Genomic DNA, 17913 nt, shown 5'->3' with positions numbered 1-17913 from the left:
TTTGGATCTAGATTGCGAACATCCCAAAAATTCAGAGATGTCTGTATCCAGGAGTTTGTGCTGAGAACTTGGGTCTCAAGGGGGAAAGAGATTAGGACTGCAAAACTGAGCAGCCATCTCCCATGTGATATTAACACAAACCACGAATGTCTTATTGGAGGTCCGTATTAAAAGCTATAAAAAGCAAAAAACCAAAATATTAGCCTTGGGTAAGCTTTCATTATTATGCCCATTTATACTCTAATTTCAAAGCTAACTTCTATATAGATGACTGATAACCATAATAGAAAGCTTAAAGCACTAATTAATAGTTGTCATAAAACCAATTTGTATTGTAGCTTATAAAACCAGGGTTGGGGCTGTTAGGGAAGCAGAGTGAGTGGCACCAGTAGGGTATTTCTTCTGTGTTTTGTGTCACTGGTTTTCTTCATCTCCTTTTCCTTATATTCCAGTGTGCTTCTGACACAACATACAAAACATTGATGCAATAGGGGCAGGATATAAGCAGCTAGGTCAGAAAATTCACAGAAGGCCCAGGTGAAGGAAAGGGGGTAAAATCAACTTCTCTTGTTCAAGCAAAAGAACATAATTCAGCAAAGTTTCTGGCTACATTTCTTGCAGTTTAACAGTATAAACTCTACAAATAATATTAATCTGACCAAAGTAACAAACAGGGCAGCTGTTATGTCTCTACCACGTAGGGGGTGTTTGGCCCTCCCACAAGAGTATACCAGCCACTTCATAAAACACTAATCCTCACTAGGTTTTCAACTTAACCTGAATGCCTCCCACTCAAGGAGACACTCGTAGCAAGGATTCCAAAAAAACCCATTAAGGTATAACCCCAAACCCGCCCCCCCCCCCAAACACACTGTCTGTCATAGCAGTGTCTGTTCCTAAAGGTACAGATGGGATGGGCTGTAGCAGGTCTGTGGGACCCTCTGAAGAGTACCAAAAGATTGGTACAACCCATCACACCAGAGTAATAACATGAGGCATAAAGTCACTATGATGTGACTATAGTCTCCAGAAGAGTGTATGCAAGATTACACTCTATGTAATTCATAACTGCGACAGCGTACACTTTCAAGAGGCAGCTACCAGGGCTCTCCCACCATTTACAAAATGACAGCTGCAAGTAAGGAAGCCTTTGCTGCATAATTCCAGATTTTTCCACCCTCTGTGTATTCTCAACTATAACCTAATTTCCTGACTTTCAAATGTTTGGTTTGTAATTTTAACTTAAATTTCTTCAACAATGTTTTTTGTGATAACTGCAATGATCTAATCATCTTTCAAATGAACAGATAACCTTTTAGAACATTAAATCTACTCTGTTTGGGAACCAGATTGCTATTGCTTCACATATTGTGCCACCTTTCTTTGCCACCCTATTTTCTCCTATTATCCTCTGCATGTGTCAACACACATGTCCAAAATAAGAAAGCAAAAGTAATAATTTGAGGAATGAAGTTGCCATCTTGTAACTAAATCCTCAGAATCTTGGAGAGCCACCCAAAAAAAAAAAAAAATTATGGAAGGAACAGGGCATCTTTTAAAACTCACTGTGTTTCATGTAATATTTAAAAATATGAAAGTTTTGAATAATCAAATATTACTTTCTTATTAGACATGAAAACATTCTTGTGCAGCTAAACATTTTAAAGTAATTTTTAAATATAGCATACATTTTTCTTATATATGTCTCAATTATATTAGCTGGACTAGTCCAGAAAAAGAGCAGTTTGTGTAGTATTAAAAATGTTAATTTATATTTTTTTCATACCAAAAGGATCATTACCCCATAATGAACACAAGCATAAAACAGAAATACATCAGTACTTTTTCTAATATGTCAATGTCACTGGATTGTCCAGGAAGTCTGTAGTTTAATTTAAAAAAAAAAAAAAGGAAGGAAAATATAACAGCCAAATCCTAAAATTGTTACTTGCCAAAACTGTATCTGAAATCAATAGGAATTTTGCCTAGCAAAGACTGAGCAGGGATTTCAGAATATGGATCACAGTATGTGGCAAAACTGTGTAACAAAAGTAGATTTCAGCCAAAAGAAAAAAAAAATCACAAAACTAAAAACGATCTTGCCATCCTATTCATGTAGTTCTCAAGAAGAGACATGCAGTAACACGCTATTTCTAACAAAACTACAGCACATGTATCCTCTTAGCCTCTAAAATAACAAATGCTATTTTCACAATATGTTGCATAAGCTGGCAGTAACTGAAATCTGTTCATTGTAAACCATTTTTCCTAATGAAACATTAGGAAAGAGAAATGACAGCTCGCACCAGCTTGCTGCACATACCTCTCAACTGATCCTTATTATTTTAGGCCCAATTTGCTGCATGTTACAAAAATCTGGTGTTCATTTTTAGTTGTAAAATATTTACATCAGAAATGCTGACTCATGAAATTGATCTCACAGAAAACAAATATTCCTCTGTTAAAGAAATTAGTCCCACATTTTTGTGCTTCCCAAAATTTTATTTTTTATGTATCCATCATTTTGTGTTAACCCATATGGTAATGCAGTTTGCCATTGTAAATAATGAATTCTCACAATACAGTCAGTTCTCAGAAAGGGTTATACGCAGGAGAAATTGTTAATTTTTATAGGACCTTGACAGCCTGCAATTTACCCAGCTCAGATGCTGTAACTATGTCTCCTTCAGTGGCCTATGTTACACTAGCTTCAGCTGCTTGCTGTATTACTCATGGGACATTGTGAAACAATAGTAAATGAATGCAAGTACAGTAAAAGTAATTACAGCATTCAGACTTCAATAAAGTTTTTTATTTAGAGCTGGCTCTGGTTGATATTGTGTAGTGATCTTCTACTACCCAAGAACATTCTCCTAGTGGATAAGCATGGAACATATCAGTACCAAACACAGAATACATCTTTTTAAAGTCTGGTGTGGAATATCTCAGGATTTCCGTGGGTGACTAGAGCTTCTGCTGAGCAGTCTTTTTGCTAGCTGTCCCATCTCCTAATACCTTTTGCCTTCTTTGCCTTCTCTTTTGTTGTCAACCTTTTACTTCCTCAAAATGTTTCTTTTCTGTGACTCAGAAAGATTAAATCATGGCTTTTACAGGTTACCCATTCTTTCCACAAGAGGTCAGGGTTGTGTTATTAGATTATATGGCCGCATCAGTAATTAACATTCATTCTCATCATTGCACTACAATGTAATTATCTGTGTATGCAATACAGAAAAAATTCAAATATAGAGATCATAACTAAACAGCAAATGTGTATGATTATATAACCATCTATTTTTCGTAAAATTACCATCCACAAGCTCTAAATGAAGAATTTACGCAGTATAGGGCTTTACTTATAAACAGAACTGCATTCACCATTCTTTGATGTTTATTAAAACTGCTATTTACAAGACATTGTAAAATTAGCAGATATCAAAGTCCTTTACTAAAGCCAAAGAATGTTAATTGAATATGTTGTTAGGGAATTAATGAGTTAAGAATATAAAGGTATATGCCAAAAAGTACTATTTGAAATTTGACCCCATTATTTTGCATCAAATTAGTAGGGAAGTAATATTTTAAAACCTGACTTCAAAAATACACAGTTATCACATGATCACCAGTATTCAGAAGGATATGGTGTAAAGTATGACCAAAGAGATTAAACAACAAAAAACAAAAAAGACACAGAGTAGAGTGGACTTAATAGACAAGAAATTGGTGAACTTAACTTCTTCAGCATGCAGAATCTTCCTTCCAAGGAAATTGTTTTATAAATCTGACCTATGGTGCGTATGAGTAAAAGTGGACCTCATAACAAAAGAAGTTAGTATGCAGAATTTTTATTTCAATGTACTAGTTAAGTCATTAGTTACACATTTTTAAAAAACTTATCAACTACAGACTTATTTATTTAGACATTTAATAGGGTGTTTCTTTACTAGAAGACAAAAAGATATTTTTAAATACTCTAAAACATGCCCCAAAAGAGAGTGGAAAATAGGAATAAGACCTATGTAGAAGAAAAAAGATTAAAAGAATCCAAGTACAGTATGTGGTTTTATGTCCTTTGCCTGAAGTCCTTCTGTTATTATTGCTTGGTGGCACACTCAAGTTCCCCAAGGACAGAAATGTCGATATGAACACAATTTGCAGGGTAATTCAATTGGAATTAATACTTACAAGCGCTTCAGTTCTGAAAGTCCATGGAAGGCTCCAGGCTCAATAGTGCTAATCAAGTTATTCTTCAGATCTCTGGAGATATATAGGAGGAGCAATTAATTATCACTCTACCTAGAATACTATTCTTATACATGAACAGAAGAACAAAAAAGAGAACATACTAAGGCTTATCCTAATCTTTATTTGGCTTAACTCAAAACCAGAATGCATGCATTTTACATAGCAAAAATGAAAAATATTAACAAACTCACAGTTTGGAAATCAATGGGGAGATTTTGCAATAAAAAGAGTTGGTTAAGATTGGGGGAAAACATATGTGGCTAAAAATAAATAAATATTGCCCTTTGTTTTAAATTCTTTTAAAAAAATTCCCCCAAACAAGTTTGCCAGCTTTACCAGCCTAAGGAAAATGCATTAGTCAACAGAACATTTTAAAGTGAGTGAAACAATTAGATCAACCTATTGGTTGTTATTCATTGTGCTGTGCCCTTTTACACTCAAAATATTCTTCCTTCCCACCTGCGGAAAGCAAAGCAACTGGCATTTGGTATATTGTGCAGATAGATCAGCACAGTGCATTGGCATGCATTTAGCAGACAGGTGCTTCATTTTGGCAACTATCCAGATACCAACTATCCAGGGGATCAGATGTTGTAGAAATAAAGAATATTTTACTAGCATTAGTAACCTCATCTGCTACTGGTGCAGTATTTGAGGCAGTGACTCTGCTCTCAATTCAATCTCTACTATGAGATTTTCTGATGAGGTTTTCTGATGCTCTCCAGGATTCAGATGCTGAAGAGCGTTTTGGGGGTAATTAGAAAGACAGGCATAGGAGATATCTGCTGTAAATTCTTGTCGACTCTTGGTGTTCATCTTTTAAACAGTATGAAACTCAGTGGATGGCTGGCATTCAATAATATTAGTGATGGTTTTCTCAGGGCAAGTCTACATTACAGCACTAGATTGGTGCAGCTGCGCCGCTGTAGCGCGTCTGCTGAAGACGTACTATGCCGACGGTAGAGCACTCTCCTGTCGGCATAATTACTCCACTTCCACAGGAAGTGGAAGCTATGTCAGTGGGAGAGCGTCTCCCGCCAACATAGCACTGCTGTGGACATCATGAATTATGCGTCGCTCGGGGGTAGGGGGAGCTTTCACACCCCTGAGTGACGTAAGTTATATCGAGTTAGGTTATAGTTTAGGCCTGCCCTCAGACTGGCGAAAACCAACCATCTACAACGGTGTCAAGTATCAGAGGGGTAGCCGTGTTAGTCTGGATCTGTAAAAAGCGACAAAGTGTCCTGTGGCACCTTATAGAAGCTTATGCTCCAATACTTCTGTTAGTCTATAAGGTGCCACAGGACACTTTGTCGCCATCTACAATGGATGCACTGCTTCTGGTAGTACCACAGTGTAGATATGTCAGCACCAGTATGAGTCACCCTAGCTATGGCTTTCTATTTTATTGCAAATACAATACATACCAAGTGAAATCCTGATCCCATTGAAGTCAACAGGAGTTTTGCCATTGACTTCAATGGGGCCAGATTTCACTCACAATATTTATTCTGAGTAGGACATATTTTCAAATAAGATCCACACATGAGAAACCAACTTTTTGTATCTTTTGCTAACTCTGTAGGCAGACCTCTACATTCACTGTTTCAATAAGGTGTTGTGTGTTAATGCTGCTTAGCTTTAATGCTGGTGGTCTATTAATGCTCTGTCTCCCTTATATTCTTCAGTCACCCATTGACTGAAAGCTCGCTTCACATAACTTACCCCCCAGTTCCATTAAGAAGGAGATCATGACCGCTTACATACAAGGAGTTCCAGTAACTTCTATATTTGTGAACATTTGAATTTTTCCTATTGACTCGATGCAAAAACTGTTTATATGGTTATCGTTATACAATAAAGAGCAATGCTATCAGGCAAACAACAGTAATATTCAAACCTTACTGGAGGAGACTGAAGGAGGAGTGAATGCCTCACAGCATTTCTACTATTCATCCCTCATTTCAGCCAGAAGAGCATAGTTAGGTAGTCACTTGTTGAAGTTATAAATATAAACCTGGGCCAGGATAATCATACTGTGATTATTACTGCAGCGAATAAAAAAAGCCTCGCCAGCTCAAAGATTCTGCAACAGCTCAATCTACAAACGCACATAAGCAAGAACTGAATAAGCCAATATTCACATTTACTCCAATATTCATACTGTCAAAGATACTGTTAATGGACTAGACTATTGCAATGCATTTGTAGATCTCTTGAAGAGTGTCCCAGGCCTTTTAGAAGACATACTTGAGCCTTTGGTCAAGGTTAACCAGCAGATTATTTTCTTTTGGTGATCCGGGTTATTCACCCTGTATAAACTTCAACCACAACTAAATTCCCTTAACTCTCCGAAATCCAAAATAAAACCTTGCAGCCTACTGAACTCTGTCCACAAATAACATCAGGAGTTAGCCTTCTCCAGTCAAGACACCTGAAAAATACCTCAGCTACTTAAAGGTGTAACCTTTTGCCTGCTTAGTATATTCAGTCTATACCATCACAGCACTCTACATGCAGATAAATTTGAAGACCACTTATCAGCTTCATCTAGTGCAGATGTCCACGTTCAGAGAGGTTAAACTAATAAGAACACATTACAACAATGATCCATATTCTACATTGGTTGCCAATTAATTTCAATGTGAAATTCAAGTTGTTGATTATAATCTGTAAAGCCATAAATGATATATTTGAAGAGATCCTCTTTCATAGTTAAGAGTACCAATGGCTAGTGACAAATCTAATCTAAGAATCAGAATGTAGTGAACATTGTTGACGGGTGCATTTTAATGTATGTCAAAATGGAAAAGTTGACACCAGGTTTTAGACTTATTGAAATTTGCTGTGTATTTGCCCATGGAAACTCTGTTCTATTTCTAGGTAACTTGTGAAAGCCCATAGGAAAAAGAAGCATGATCCTGAATTATCGTCTGCAGGAATTAAAAAGCACAGCCTAATGTTAGTAAAAACCAGACCATTTCCAGGAAAACTGTCTATCAATTGGATGGCCAAGCTAGGCCATCTGCTCTCCTTATTTTAGAAATGATACTACAATTTGGTAGGTCATTTTAGTGTCAGCTTTTCCCAGAAAACTGTAGATATACTACCCCCAGTCCTGGCATCACATCGGTAAGTATGTTCTTCTTGTGATTATTCCATAATGTGTCAGTATACTGTTAACTTAATCTTTTCCTATCTAGCACCCACTGTAGACTACAATACTGTCAAAATAAATGTGAAAATTACCACAATTGCATACCATTTATATTTCTTATTTCTGCAATAAGAATGTTACTTGATTATTATTACTTCCTTACCTTTAACTAGTATTTTTGTTTCAAACAGAATGACTTTTGTCAAAATATTAAACACAGGCCTGCCATTTTCTAATTTAGCTAAAGCAGCTGGTTACATTGAAGCTTTATAGTAAGTATCAACTTTCACTGAGTTAAATAAAGAAACCAGGCTAATTTGGTTGTATGTTTACACTTCCTCCCAAGAAGATATTCCTGAGGTTTGGCAAAAGGCTTGATCCTAAACATGCCAAGCAGTAGCCCAGGCTGGGCCACACACACGCACACATATACTCCATGCAAGCAACTTTGGCACCAGCCAACCGTAGGAAATGAGGAAAAAGACCTACCACTGTAATACTCAATGGCTGTACTACGACCCAGTTAAAGTGACCAAAAAATGCATTTTATAACTAATAGTTATGGTTTTATGACACTGAATTTTAACTTCTAAGTTGCTGTTCTTAGTCTAAATGACGTGTCATTTGTGGTGTGGGTGTATACATCCGGTGGCACGACCTGAAAATAAATCAAAACTAAACTGCTGTTACAATTACAGATACATGAAGCTACATGAAGTCCATTCTAGTTGTAAAAGTTGAAATGTTTATATCAAGGTTGTACAGTTGTAAAAATATTACTAGTATATTTATTGGAAAGTCATGTCTTGCATCATTTTATATTACTGTTGTTAGAGGTACTTATGGTGTGGTACCATGATCTTGACTAAATATGAATGGGAAAAATAATAACAGGGTGGAGTTACTTAGTAGGAATTGCCTTGTCATAACAGAAAACACTTTTTGAAAAAGAGTTGGAAAAAGTTACCAGAAGACAGTTTCCTTTCTATTTACAAATTAGAGCATACGTAGAATAGGGGACCACAAACAAGGGAGTTTAGAGGGGGAGAAGGAGATACTCCTGCTGAATGAACAAGGTGAGAGTACTAATCTTGGGATGAGTGAGTTTGTTTGGCTGTTTGTGTTTTTCTCTCTCTTTCAGATTATTTCAGTTACATGGTCAATTGGGATTGTGAGTCTGGGGACTATTTGAGCCTTTGTTCACTGGATCATCCTTGATCATCTTTGATCAGCCTCAATCAGCTTTGTGATCACCCTCCCCCTGTGCGATTAATGAGGAGGCAGGGCTGACCTAGGAGAGAAGGCCTTAAAAGCCAGAGGCTAAGTGACCAAGGGGAGCTAGCGAACAGGGGACCGCAAACATGGCTTAGATTAGGAAGGGCCGCATCGCCAGTGCCAATGCTGCTTTTGTCTCCTCCACCTGCGCCTGTATCCAGACTGACAACCTGACCATGGATGCCTCTACCCAGATCCTGGTGTGGATTTGCAGAGACTGTGGCCTGCATTTCCCACTCACAGAAAGCCAGGCTGGGGGAAACATCCAATGTGAAAGGTGCCTGCTGGTGGAATCTCTCAGGAAGCAGGTGGGAGATCTACAGGAGGTGGTGGCTAGGCTGAGGAGTAGCCGCGCCCATGAGGAATTCCTTGAGAGTATTCACATCCAAGGCTGAGGAAGCTATCCAGCTACAGAGGATGGCTGTCACACCACCGGGGGAGAAGGATATGGCCCCGTCACAGGGAGAAGTGTGCTGAGCCCCGAGCCCTGAGTAGGGGCTCCGCCCTGATTAGGGGGCGGAGCTTGGCTGATTAGGGGGCCTATAAAAGAGGCCTCCCAGCCGAGCAGCGGCCCTAGCAGCGAGCAGCGGCCCCCAGGAGCCGGCCAACAGGGCTGCTAACAGGGGAGTTTAAGTGGGAGTGAGTCTCATTGGAGGAGAAGGTATCTGTACTTGCGTCTGTCTTTGTAGTGCTTGTATGTGTAGAGGCCTGTAGGGGCAGTGTGCTGAGCCCCGAGCCCTGAGTAGGGGCTCCGCCCTGATTAGGGGGCGGAGCTTGGCTGATTAGGGGGCCTATAAAAGAGGCCTCCCAGCCGAGCAGCGGCCCCCAGGAGCCGGCCAACAGGGCTGCTAACAGGGGAGTTTAAGTGGGAGTTTACAGGGGGAGGTGGAAGGGGAGGCAGGCGGGCGCGGTGGCCGGTGTGCTTTGTTCCCTCAGAGGCTGCAGGCAGAGACCACAGCAGCCATGAGCCAGGCAGCAGGGGACACAATGCAGATGAAAGCATGTAGCAGCTGCGGTATGTACATGGTCCTAGCAGGTGCACCTGATCAGAGGTATGTCTGTATGAAATGCCGCCTACTTGCCCTGTTAGAGGAAAAGGTTCGGGGGTTGGAGATGCAGGTAGAGACCCTGGTAGAGTTTAGAAGGGGGTTTGAGCAGCTAATGGAGCAAAGGCAAGGGGTGGCTGAAGGGGCATGCTCAGGGGTGCAGGTGGAAGCGGGGGCTATGGTCTGTGAGGGGGGAATGTCGGGGGGAGAACAAGAGCAGTGGAAGCATGTGACCGTGAGAAGCAGGCCAAGGAAAAGGAGGGCTAGTGAGGGGGAAATAGAACTCAGGAACAGGTTTGGGTGTTTGGCTAACGAGGAGGGGACGCAGCAGGTGGTACCTGATGGTGGGAGGCAGAGGAAGAAAAGAAGGGCAGCTAGTCCAATACACAGGGGGGAGGAGTTGATGGAAGTAGCATCAACACTTGGCCCCGGGAGGATACAGGATGGCAATAGGGGGACTATAAGGGAAAATAGAGACAGACAGGAGTTACGGCCACAGGGAACAGGGGATAGATTGGTAGATTGCGCTGCCCCCAGGCAAAGGCAGGTTTATGTGATTGGGGACTCCTTACTGAGGAGGTTAGACAGGCCTGTAACCAGGGCGGACCCGGAAAACAGAAGGGTGTGCTGTCTGCCGGGTGCTAAGATACGGGATGTGGACCTGCGGTTGAAAAGGATCCTAAAAGGAGCGGGTAAGAACCCCTTGATCATCCTTCATGTAGGAACGAATGACACGGCTAGGTTCTCGCTAGAGAGAATCAAGGGAGATTATGCCAGGCTGGGGAAGACGCTTAAGGAAGTCGAGGCTCAGATTATCTTCAGTGGGATTCTGCCTGTTCCTAGAGAAGGACAGCAAAGGGCGGACAGGATTGTGAGGATAAATAGCTGGCTAAGGGAGTGGTGCTATAAGGAGGGCTTTGGGATGTATGGCCACTGGGAGGCTTTCGGGGACAGACAGCTGTTCTCGCGGGATGGACTTCACCTGAGTAGGGAAGGAAATAGACTTCTGGGAGGGAGGCTGGCTCATCTCATCAGAAGGGCTTTAAACTAGGAACTTGGGGGAGACGGTTGGGAGATGTCCAGTTGATCTTCACGCCAGATTCCAACACTGAAAAAGAGGGCGAGGAGAAAAGCACAGATATAGGTAGGGGTAGGGAATTGGACATAAGAAGGAGGGGGCAGATGGACACTACAGGGTCCGTACCAAAGTGCATAACTAATGGGAGAAAGGATAGACAGCATACGGTAAGATGTTTATACACCAATGCGAGAAGCCTAGGTAACAAAATGGAGGAATTGGAGCTCCTGGTCCAAGAAATGAAACCTGATATCGTAGGAATAACCGAAACGTGGTGGAATGGTAGTCATGACTGGAGTACAGGTATGGAAGGGTATGTGCTGTTTAGGAATGACCGGAAAAAAGGTAAAGGTGGGGGTGTGGCATTGTATGTCAATAATGAGCTAAAATGTAAAGAAATAATAAGTGATGGAATGGATAAGACGGAGTCTGTCTGGGCAACAATTACACTGGGTAAAAGAACTACTAGAGCCTCCCCTGAGATACTGCTTGGGGTGTGCTATAGACCGCCGGGATCTAGCCTGGATGCGGACAGAGAACTATTTAATGTTTTTAAGGAAGTAAAAACTAATAAGAGCTGTGTGATCATGGGGGACTTTAACTTCCCAGACATAGATTGGGGAACAAATGCTAGTAACAATAATAGGGCTCAGATGTTTCTAGACGTGCTAGCAGATGAATTCCTTCATCAAGTAGTAGCTGAACCGACGAGGGGGGATGCCATTTTAGATTTGGTGCTGGTGAGTAGTGAGGACCTCGTTGAGGAAATGGTTGTAGGGGACAACCTTGGCTCGAGTGACCATGAGCTAATTTGGTTTAAACTAAATGGAAGGGTTAACAGAAATAAAACTATGACTGTGACTAAGGTTTACGATTTCAAAAAGGCCAACTTTAATAAATTAAGGCAACTACTTAGGGAAGTGGATTGGGCTAACATACTTAGAGAGCTAAAGGCAGATGAGGCCTGGGATTATTTCAAGCTGAAGTTGCACGAGCTGTCCGAGGCCTGTATCCCGAGAAAGGGGAAACGGTCAGTAGGCAGGGGAATTAGACCCAGCTGGATGAGCGGGCGTCTCAAAGGGGCGATTAAGAAAAAACAGAAAGCGTACAAAGAATGGAAGAGAGGAGAGATCGGCAAAGAAACCTACCTTATTGAGGTCAGAGCATGTAGGGATGCGGTGAGAAAGGCCAAAAGCCGTGTAGAGTTGGACCTCGCGAGGGGAATTAAATCCAATAGTAAGAGGTTTTATAGCCATATAAATAGGAAGAAAACAAAGAAAGAGGAAGTGGGGCCACTGAAGCTTGCAGATGGAGTGGAGATTAAGGACAATCTAAGCATGGCACAATATCTAAATGAATATTTTGCATCGGTGTTTAATAAGGCTAATGAAGGGCTTAGGAATAGAGGGAGCGGGACAGAGGGGAATAAAGGAGGGGCAATTGACATTAAAGTATCAGAGGTGGAAGCCAAACTTGACCAGCTAAATGGGACTAAATCGGGTGGACCGGATGATCTTCATCCTAGAATATTGAAGGAGCTGGCACGAGAAATTGCAAGCCCCTTGGCAATAATTTTTAATAAATCTGTAAACTCGGGGGAGGTACCGATGGACTGGAAAATAGCTAATGTGGTTCCTATTTTCAAGAAGGGGATAAAAAGTGACCCGGGTAACTACAGGCCTGTTAGTTTAACTTCTGTAGTATGCAAGGTCTTGGAAAAAATTTTGAAGGAAAAAGTAGTTAAGGACCTTGAGGTGAATGGCAATTGGGACAAATTACAACATGGGTTTACGAAAGGAAGATCGTGCCAAACCAACTTGATCTCCTTTTTTGAGAAAGTAACAGACCTTCTAGATAAAGGAAATGCGGTGGATCTAATTTACCTAGATTTTAGTAAAGCGTTTGATACTGTGCCGCACGAGGAATTACTGGTTAAATTAGAAAAGATGGGGATCGATATGAAAATCCAGAGGTGGATAAAGAACTGGTTAAAGGGGAGACTGCAGCGGGTAGTACTGAAAGGGGAACTGTCGGGTTGGAGGGAGGTCACCAGTGGGGTTCCTCAAGGTTCGGTTTTGGGTCCGATTTTATTTAATCTATTCGTTACTGACCTCGGAACCAAATGTAGGAGTGGGCTGATAAAGTTTGCGGATGACACAAAGTTGGGAGGTATTGCCAATTCGGAGAAGGATCGGGATATTTTGCAGGGAGACTTGGATGACCTTGTAAATTGGAGTAACAATAATAGGATGAGATTTAATAGTGGGAAGTGTAAGGTGATGCATTTAGGGATGACTAACAAGAATTTTAGTTATAAGTTAGGGACGCATAGGTTGGAAGTGACGGAGGAGGAGAAGGACCTCGGAGTCCTGGTTGATCGCAGGATGACTATGAGTCGGCAATGTGACGTGGCTGTGAAAAAAGCTAATGCGATCTTGGGATGCGTTAGGCGAGGTATTTCTAGTAGGGACAGGGAGGTGCTGCTTCCGTTATACAAGGCGCTGGTGAGACCTCATTTGGAGTACTGTGTGCAGTTCTGGTCTCCTATGTTTAAAAAGGATGAACTCAAACTGGAACGGGTACAGAGAAGGGCCACTAGGATGATCCGAGGAATGGAAAACCTTTCCTATGAAAGGAGACTCGAGGAGCTCGGTTTGTTTAGCCTAACCAAAAGAAGGCTGAGGGGGGATATGATTGCTCTCTTTAAATATATCAGAGGGATTAATACCAAGGAGGGAGAGGAATTATTTCAGCTTAGTAGTAATGTGGATACGAGAACGAATGGATATAAACTGGCCGTGGGGAAGTTTAGGCTTGAAATTAGACGAAGGTTTCTAACCGTCAGAGGGGTAAAATTTTGGAACAGCCTTCCGAGGGAAACGGTGGGGGCGAAGGACCTCTCTGGCTTCAAGATTAGGCTTGATAAGTTTATGGAGGGAATGGTTTGATGGGATAATGTGATTTTAGTCAATTAGGCATTAACGGGCCATCGCGGGTAAAATGAGGGTCCGGCTGTAGAATCTTGCCTGTATGCTCGGGGTTCTGCTGATCGCCATATTTGGGGTCGGGAAGGAATTTTCCTCCAGGGTAGATTGGCAGAGGCCCTGGAGGTTTTTCGCCTTCCTCCGCAGCATAGGGCAGGGGTCGCAGGCTGGAAGATTCTGTTGTGGGTGAGTCAGCTTTTGTGGCCTGCATCATGCGGGAGGTCAGACTAGATGACCATATTGGTCCCTTCTGACCTTAAAGTCTATGAGTCTATGAGTCTATGAGAAGAGTGGCTGCTGGTTACTTCTGGCAGCAGGCAGTGCTCCACTCCTACTTCCAACCCACCCACCATGGTGTTGGAAAACAGTTATACTGCCCTGGCAATGAGCAATGAGGAATCACCCAAAGATGGAGGAGAAGAACCCATGTACCCCCAAAGCTGGGAGGATCGCAGCCACCACTCGCAGGAAGAAACGTAGGGTAGTGGTGGTTGGTGACTCTCTTCTGAGGGTGATGGAGGCACCCATCTGTCACACTGACATGGCATCCTGGGAGGTATGTCTCGGATACAGGCCCCTGGCAGGCAGCATTATGGAGGGATTGTTGTGGATCATCCAGCCCACTGACTACTACCCCATGCTACTCATCCATGTGGGCACTAATGATACTGCAAGGTATGACCCTCAGCAGATCAGAAGTGACTACAGGGCTCTGGGAATATGGGTGAAGTTGCTGGGAGTGCAGGTGGTGTTCTCTTCGATCCTTCCGGTCAAGGGTAGGGGCCCAGGCAGGGACAGATGCATCCTGGAGGTGAATGCCTGGCTGCAAGGATGGTGTCACCAGGAGGGCTTTGGCTTCCTTGACTACGGGATGCTGTTCCAGGAAGAAGGACTGCTAAGCAGAGATGGGGTCCACCTATCGAGGAAAGGGAAGAGCATATTTGAATACAGACTAGCTAACATAGTGAGGAGGGGGCAGGTGACCAAAGCCCACAGGTAAGTCAAAAACATGGAGACCTGGGGGGAGAAGGGTTGGAATTTGGGGGGGGGGGGGGAGGGTGCATGGGCAGCAGGGATAAAGGAGAGAAGACAGAACTTGTGGGGGGATCAGATCAGTATCTTAGATGTCTGTATACTAATGCAAGAAGTATAGAGAATAAGCAGGAAGAACTTGAAATGCTAGTAAATAAACAAAACTATGACATAGTTGGCATCACAGATCTGACTTGGTTGAATAATACACATGACTGGAATATTGGTATAGAAGGGTATAGTTTGCTCAGGAAGGACAGGCAGGGAAAAAAGGGAGAAGGTGCCTTATATATTAAAAATGTATACACTTGGAATGAGGTTGAGATGGAAATAGGAGACAGACTTGTTGAAAGTCTCTGGGTAAGGATAGAAGAGGTAAAAAACAAGGGTAATGTCATGGTATAGGTCTACTACAGACCACCTATCCAGGAAGAAGAGGTGGATGAGGCTTTTAAAATAACTAACAAAATTATCCAAAGCACAGGACTTGGGGTGATGGGGGACTTCAACTACTCAGACATCTGTTGGGAAAATAACACCGCAGGGCACAGATTATCCAACAAGTTCTTGGAATGTATTGGAGACAATTTTTTATTTCAGAAGGTGGAAAAAGCTACTGGGGAGAGACTGTTCTAGATTTGATTTTGACAAATGAGGAGGAAGTGGTTGAGAATTTGAAAGTGGAAGGCAGCTTGGGTGAAATTGATCATGAAATGGTAGGGTTCATGATTCTAAGGTATGGTAGGAGGGAGAACAACAAAATAAAAACAGTGGCTTTCAAGAAAGCAGACTTTAGCAAACTTAGGGAGTTGGTAGGTAAGATCCCATGGGAAGCAAGGCTAAGGGGAAAAACAATTGCAGACAGCTGGCAGTTTTTCAAAGACATTATTAAGGGCACAAGAGCAAACTATCCTACTGCGTAGGAAAGATAGGAAGTGTGGCAAGAGAACACCCTGACTTAACCAGGAGATCTCCAATGATATAAAAATCAAAAAACAGTCCTACAAAAAGTAGAAACTCGGTCAAATTACAAAGGACGAATATAAACAAATAACAAGTATGTAGGGACAAAATTAGAAATGCCAAGGCACAAAACAAGATCAAACTAGCTAAAGACATAAAGGGTAACAAGGAAACATTCTGCAAATACATTAGAAGCAAGAGGAAGATCAAGGACAGAGTAGGCCCATTACTCAATGAGGGGAGAAAAACAATAACAGAAAATGTGGAAATGGCAGAGGTGCTTAATGACTTCTTTGTTTCGGTTTTCACCAAGAAGGTTGGTGGTGACTGGATGTCTAACAAAGTGAATGCCAGTGAAAATGAGGAAGGATCAGAGGCTAAAATAGGAAAAGAACAAGTTAAAAATTACTTAGACAAATTAGATGTCTTCAAGTCACCAGGGCCTGATGAAATGCATCCTAGAATACTCAAGGAGCTGACTGAGGAGATATCTGAGCCGTTAGCAATTATTTTTGAAAAGTCATGGAAGACGGGAGAGATTCCAGAAGACTGGAAAAGGGCAAATATAGTGCCAATCTATAAAAAGGGAAATAAGGACAACCTGGGGAATTACAGACCAGTCAGCTTAACTTCATTAATATCTTCATTAATGATTTAGATAATGGCATAGAGAGTACACTTGTAAAGTTTGCAGATGATACCAACTGGGAGGGGTTGCAAGTGCTTTGGAGGATAGGATTATAATTCAAAATGATCTAGACAAACTGGAGAAATGGTCTGAAGTAAATAGGATGAAATTCAATAAGGACAAATGCAAAGTACTCCACGTAGGAAGGAACAATCAGTTGCACACATACAAAATGGGAAATCACTGCCTAGGAAGGAGTACTGTGGAAAGGGATCTAGGAGTCATAGTGGACCACAAGCTAAATATGAGTCAACAGTGTAACACTGTTGCAAAAAACAAACAAACAAACAAAAAAAACCATAATTCTGGGATGTATTAGCAGGAGTGTTGTAAGCAAGACACAAGAAGTAATTCTTCCGTTCTACTCCACACTGATTAGGCCTCAACTGGAGTATTGTGTTCAGCTCTGGGTGCCACATTTCAGGAAAAATGTGTACAAATTGGAGAAAGTCCGGAGAAGAGCAACAAAAATGATTAAAGGTCTAGAAAACATGACCTATGAGGAAAGATTGAAAAAAACTGGATTTGTTTAGTCTGGAGAAGAGAAGACTGAGGGGTGACATGATAACAGTTTTCAAGTACATAAAAGGTTGTTACAAGGAGGAGGGAGAAAAATTGTTCTTCTTAATCTCTGAGGATAGGACAAGAAGCAATGGGCTTAAATTTCAGCAAGACAGTTTAGGTTATACATTAGGAAAAACTTCCCAACTGTCAGGGTGGTTAAGCACTGGAATAAATTACCTAGGGAGGTTGTGGAAGATTGGAGATTTTTAAGAGCAGATTAGACAAACACCTGTCAGGGATGGTCTAGATAATACTTAGTCCTGCCATGAGTGCAGGGGACTGGACTAGATGATCTCTCGAGGTCCCCTCCAGTCCTATGATTCTATGAACATGTACGAAATGTGATATAACAAGCAACCCCTGCACTCCCCCACACAGTTTCAGCATCTCAGACACACCCATGCAAACTAATAGTCCCTCACATTTAAAAATATAACCATCCTACAAAGTAACACAGGGTGCTTAGAACACAGCTGGTTAGAAATTTTTCATAAAATAGGTTTATCCAACTAAAAATGCTGATTTTGATTTTGACAAAGTTTTATTTGTCAAAATGTCTCATTACATTTTCATAACAGAACACTTTGATTTTTCATTTGAAATCAAAATTCATTGTTTTAACAAAAAATGTGAAAGTTTTAAAAAGGTTGAAATTGGAACAATACCTTTTGATTTTATCTAAACAAAACCCAAAATGATTTTTTTTTTTTAGGAATTCTGTTTCGTGGGTAATTTTTAGTTTTTGGTCTGTTTCAGAATTCAGAGGGGTAGCCGTGTTAGTCTGGATCTGTAAAAAGCAACAAAGTGTCCTGTGGCACCTTATAGACTAAGAGATGTATTGGAGCTTAAGCTTTCGTGGGTGAATACCCACTTCGTCATAC

General features: G+C 41.5%; 1 protein-coding gene across 1 annotated transcript in view; it reads right to left on the bottom strand.

The window, feature by feature from the left end:
• ADGRA1 (adhesion G protein-coupled receptor A1) overlaps positions 1 to 17913 on the bottom strand; it is a 491306-nt gene that overhangs the window by 300217 nt on the left and 173176 nt on the right. Inside the window, exon 3 of the mRNA XM_065407945.1 lies at positions 4186 to 4257. Coding sequence (XP_065264017.1) covers positions 4186 to 4257 — 72 coding nt within the window. The remainder of the gene's footprint in view (positions 1 to 4185; positions 4258 to 17913) is intronic.

Source organism: Emys orbicularis, chromosome 7, assembly GCF_028017835.1.
Source record: "Emys orbicularis isolate rEmyOrb1 chromosome 7, rEmyOrb1.hap1, whole genome shotgun sequence".
NCBI classification, from domain to species: Eukaryota; Metazoa; Chordata; order Testudines; family Emydidae; genus Emys; species Emys orbicularis.
The sequence above is the reverse complement of the archived record's forward strand: the minus strand, read 5'-3'. Positions and strand labels throughout refer to the sequence as shown.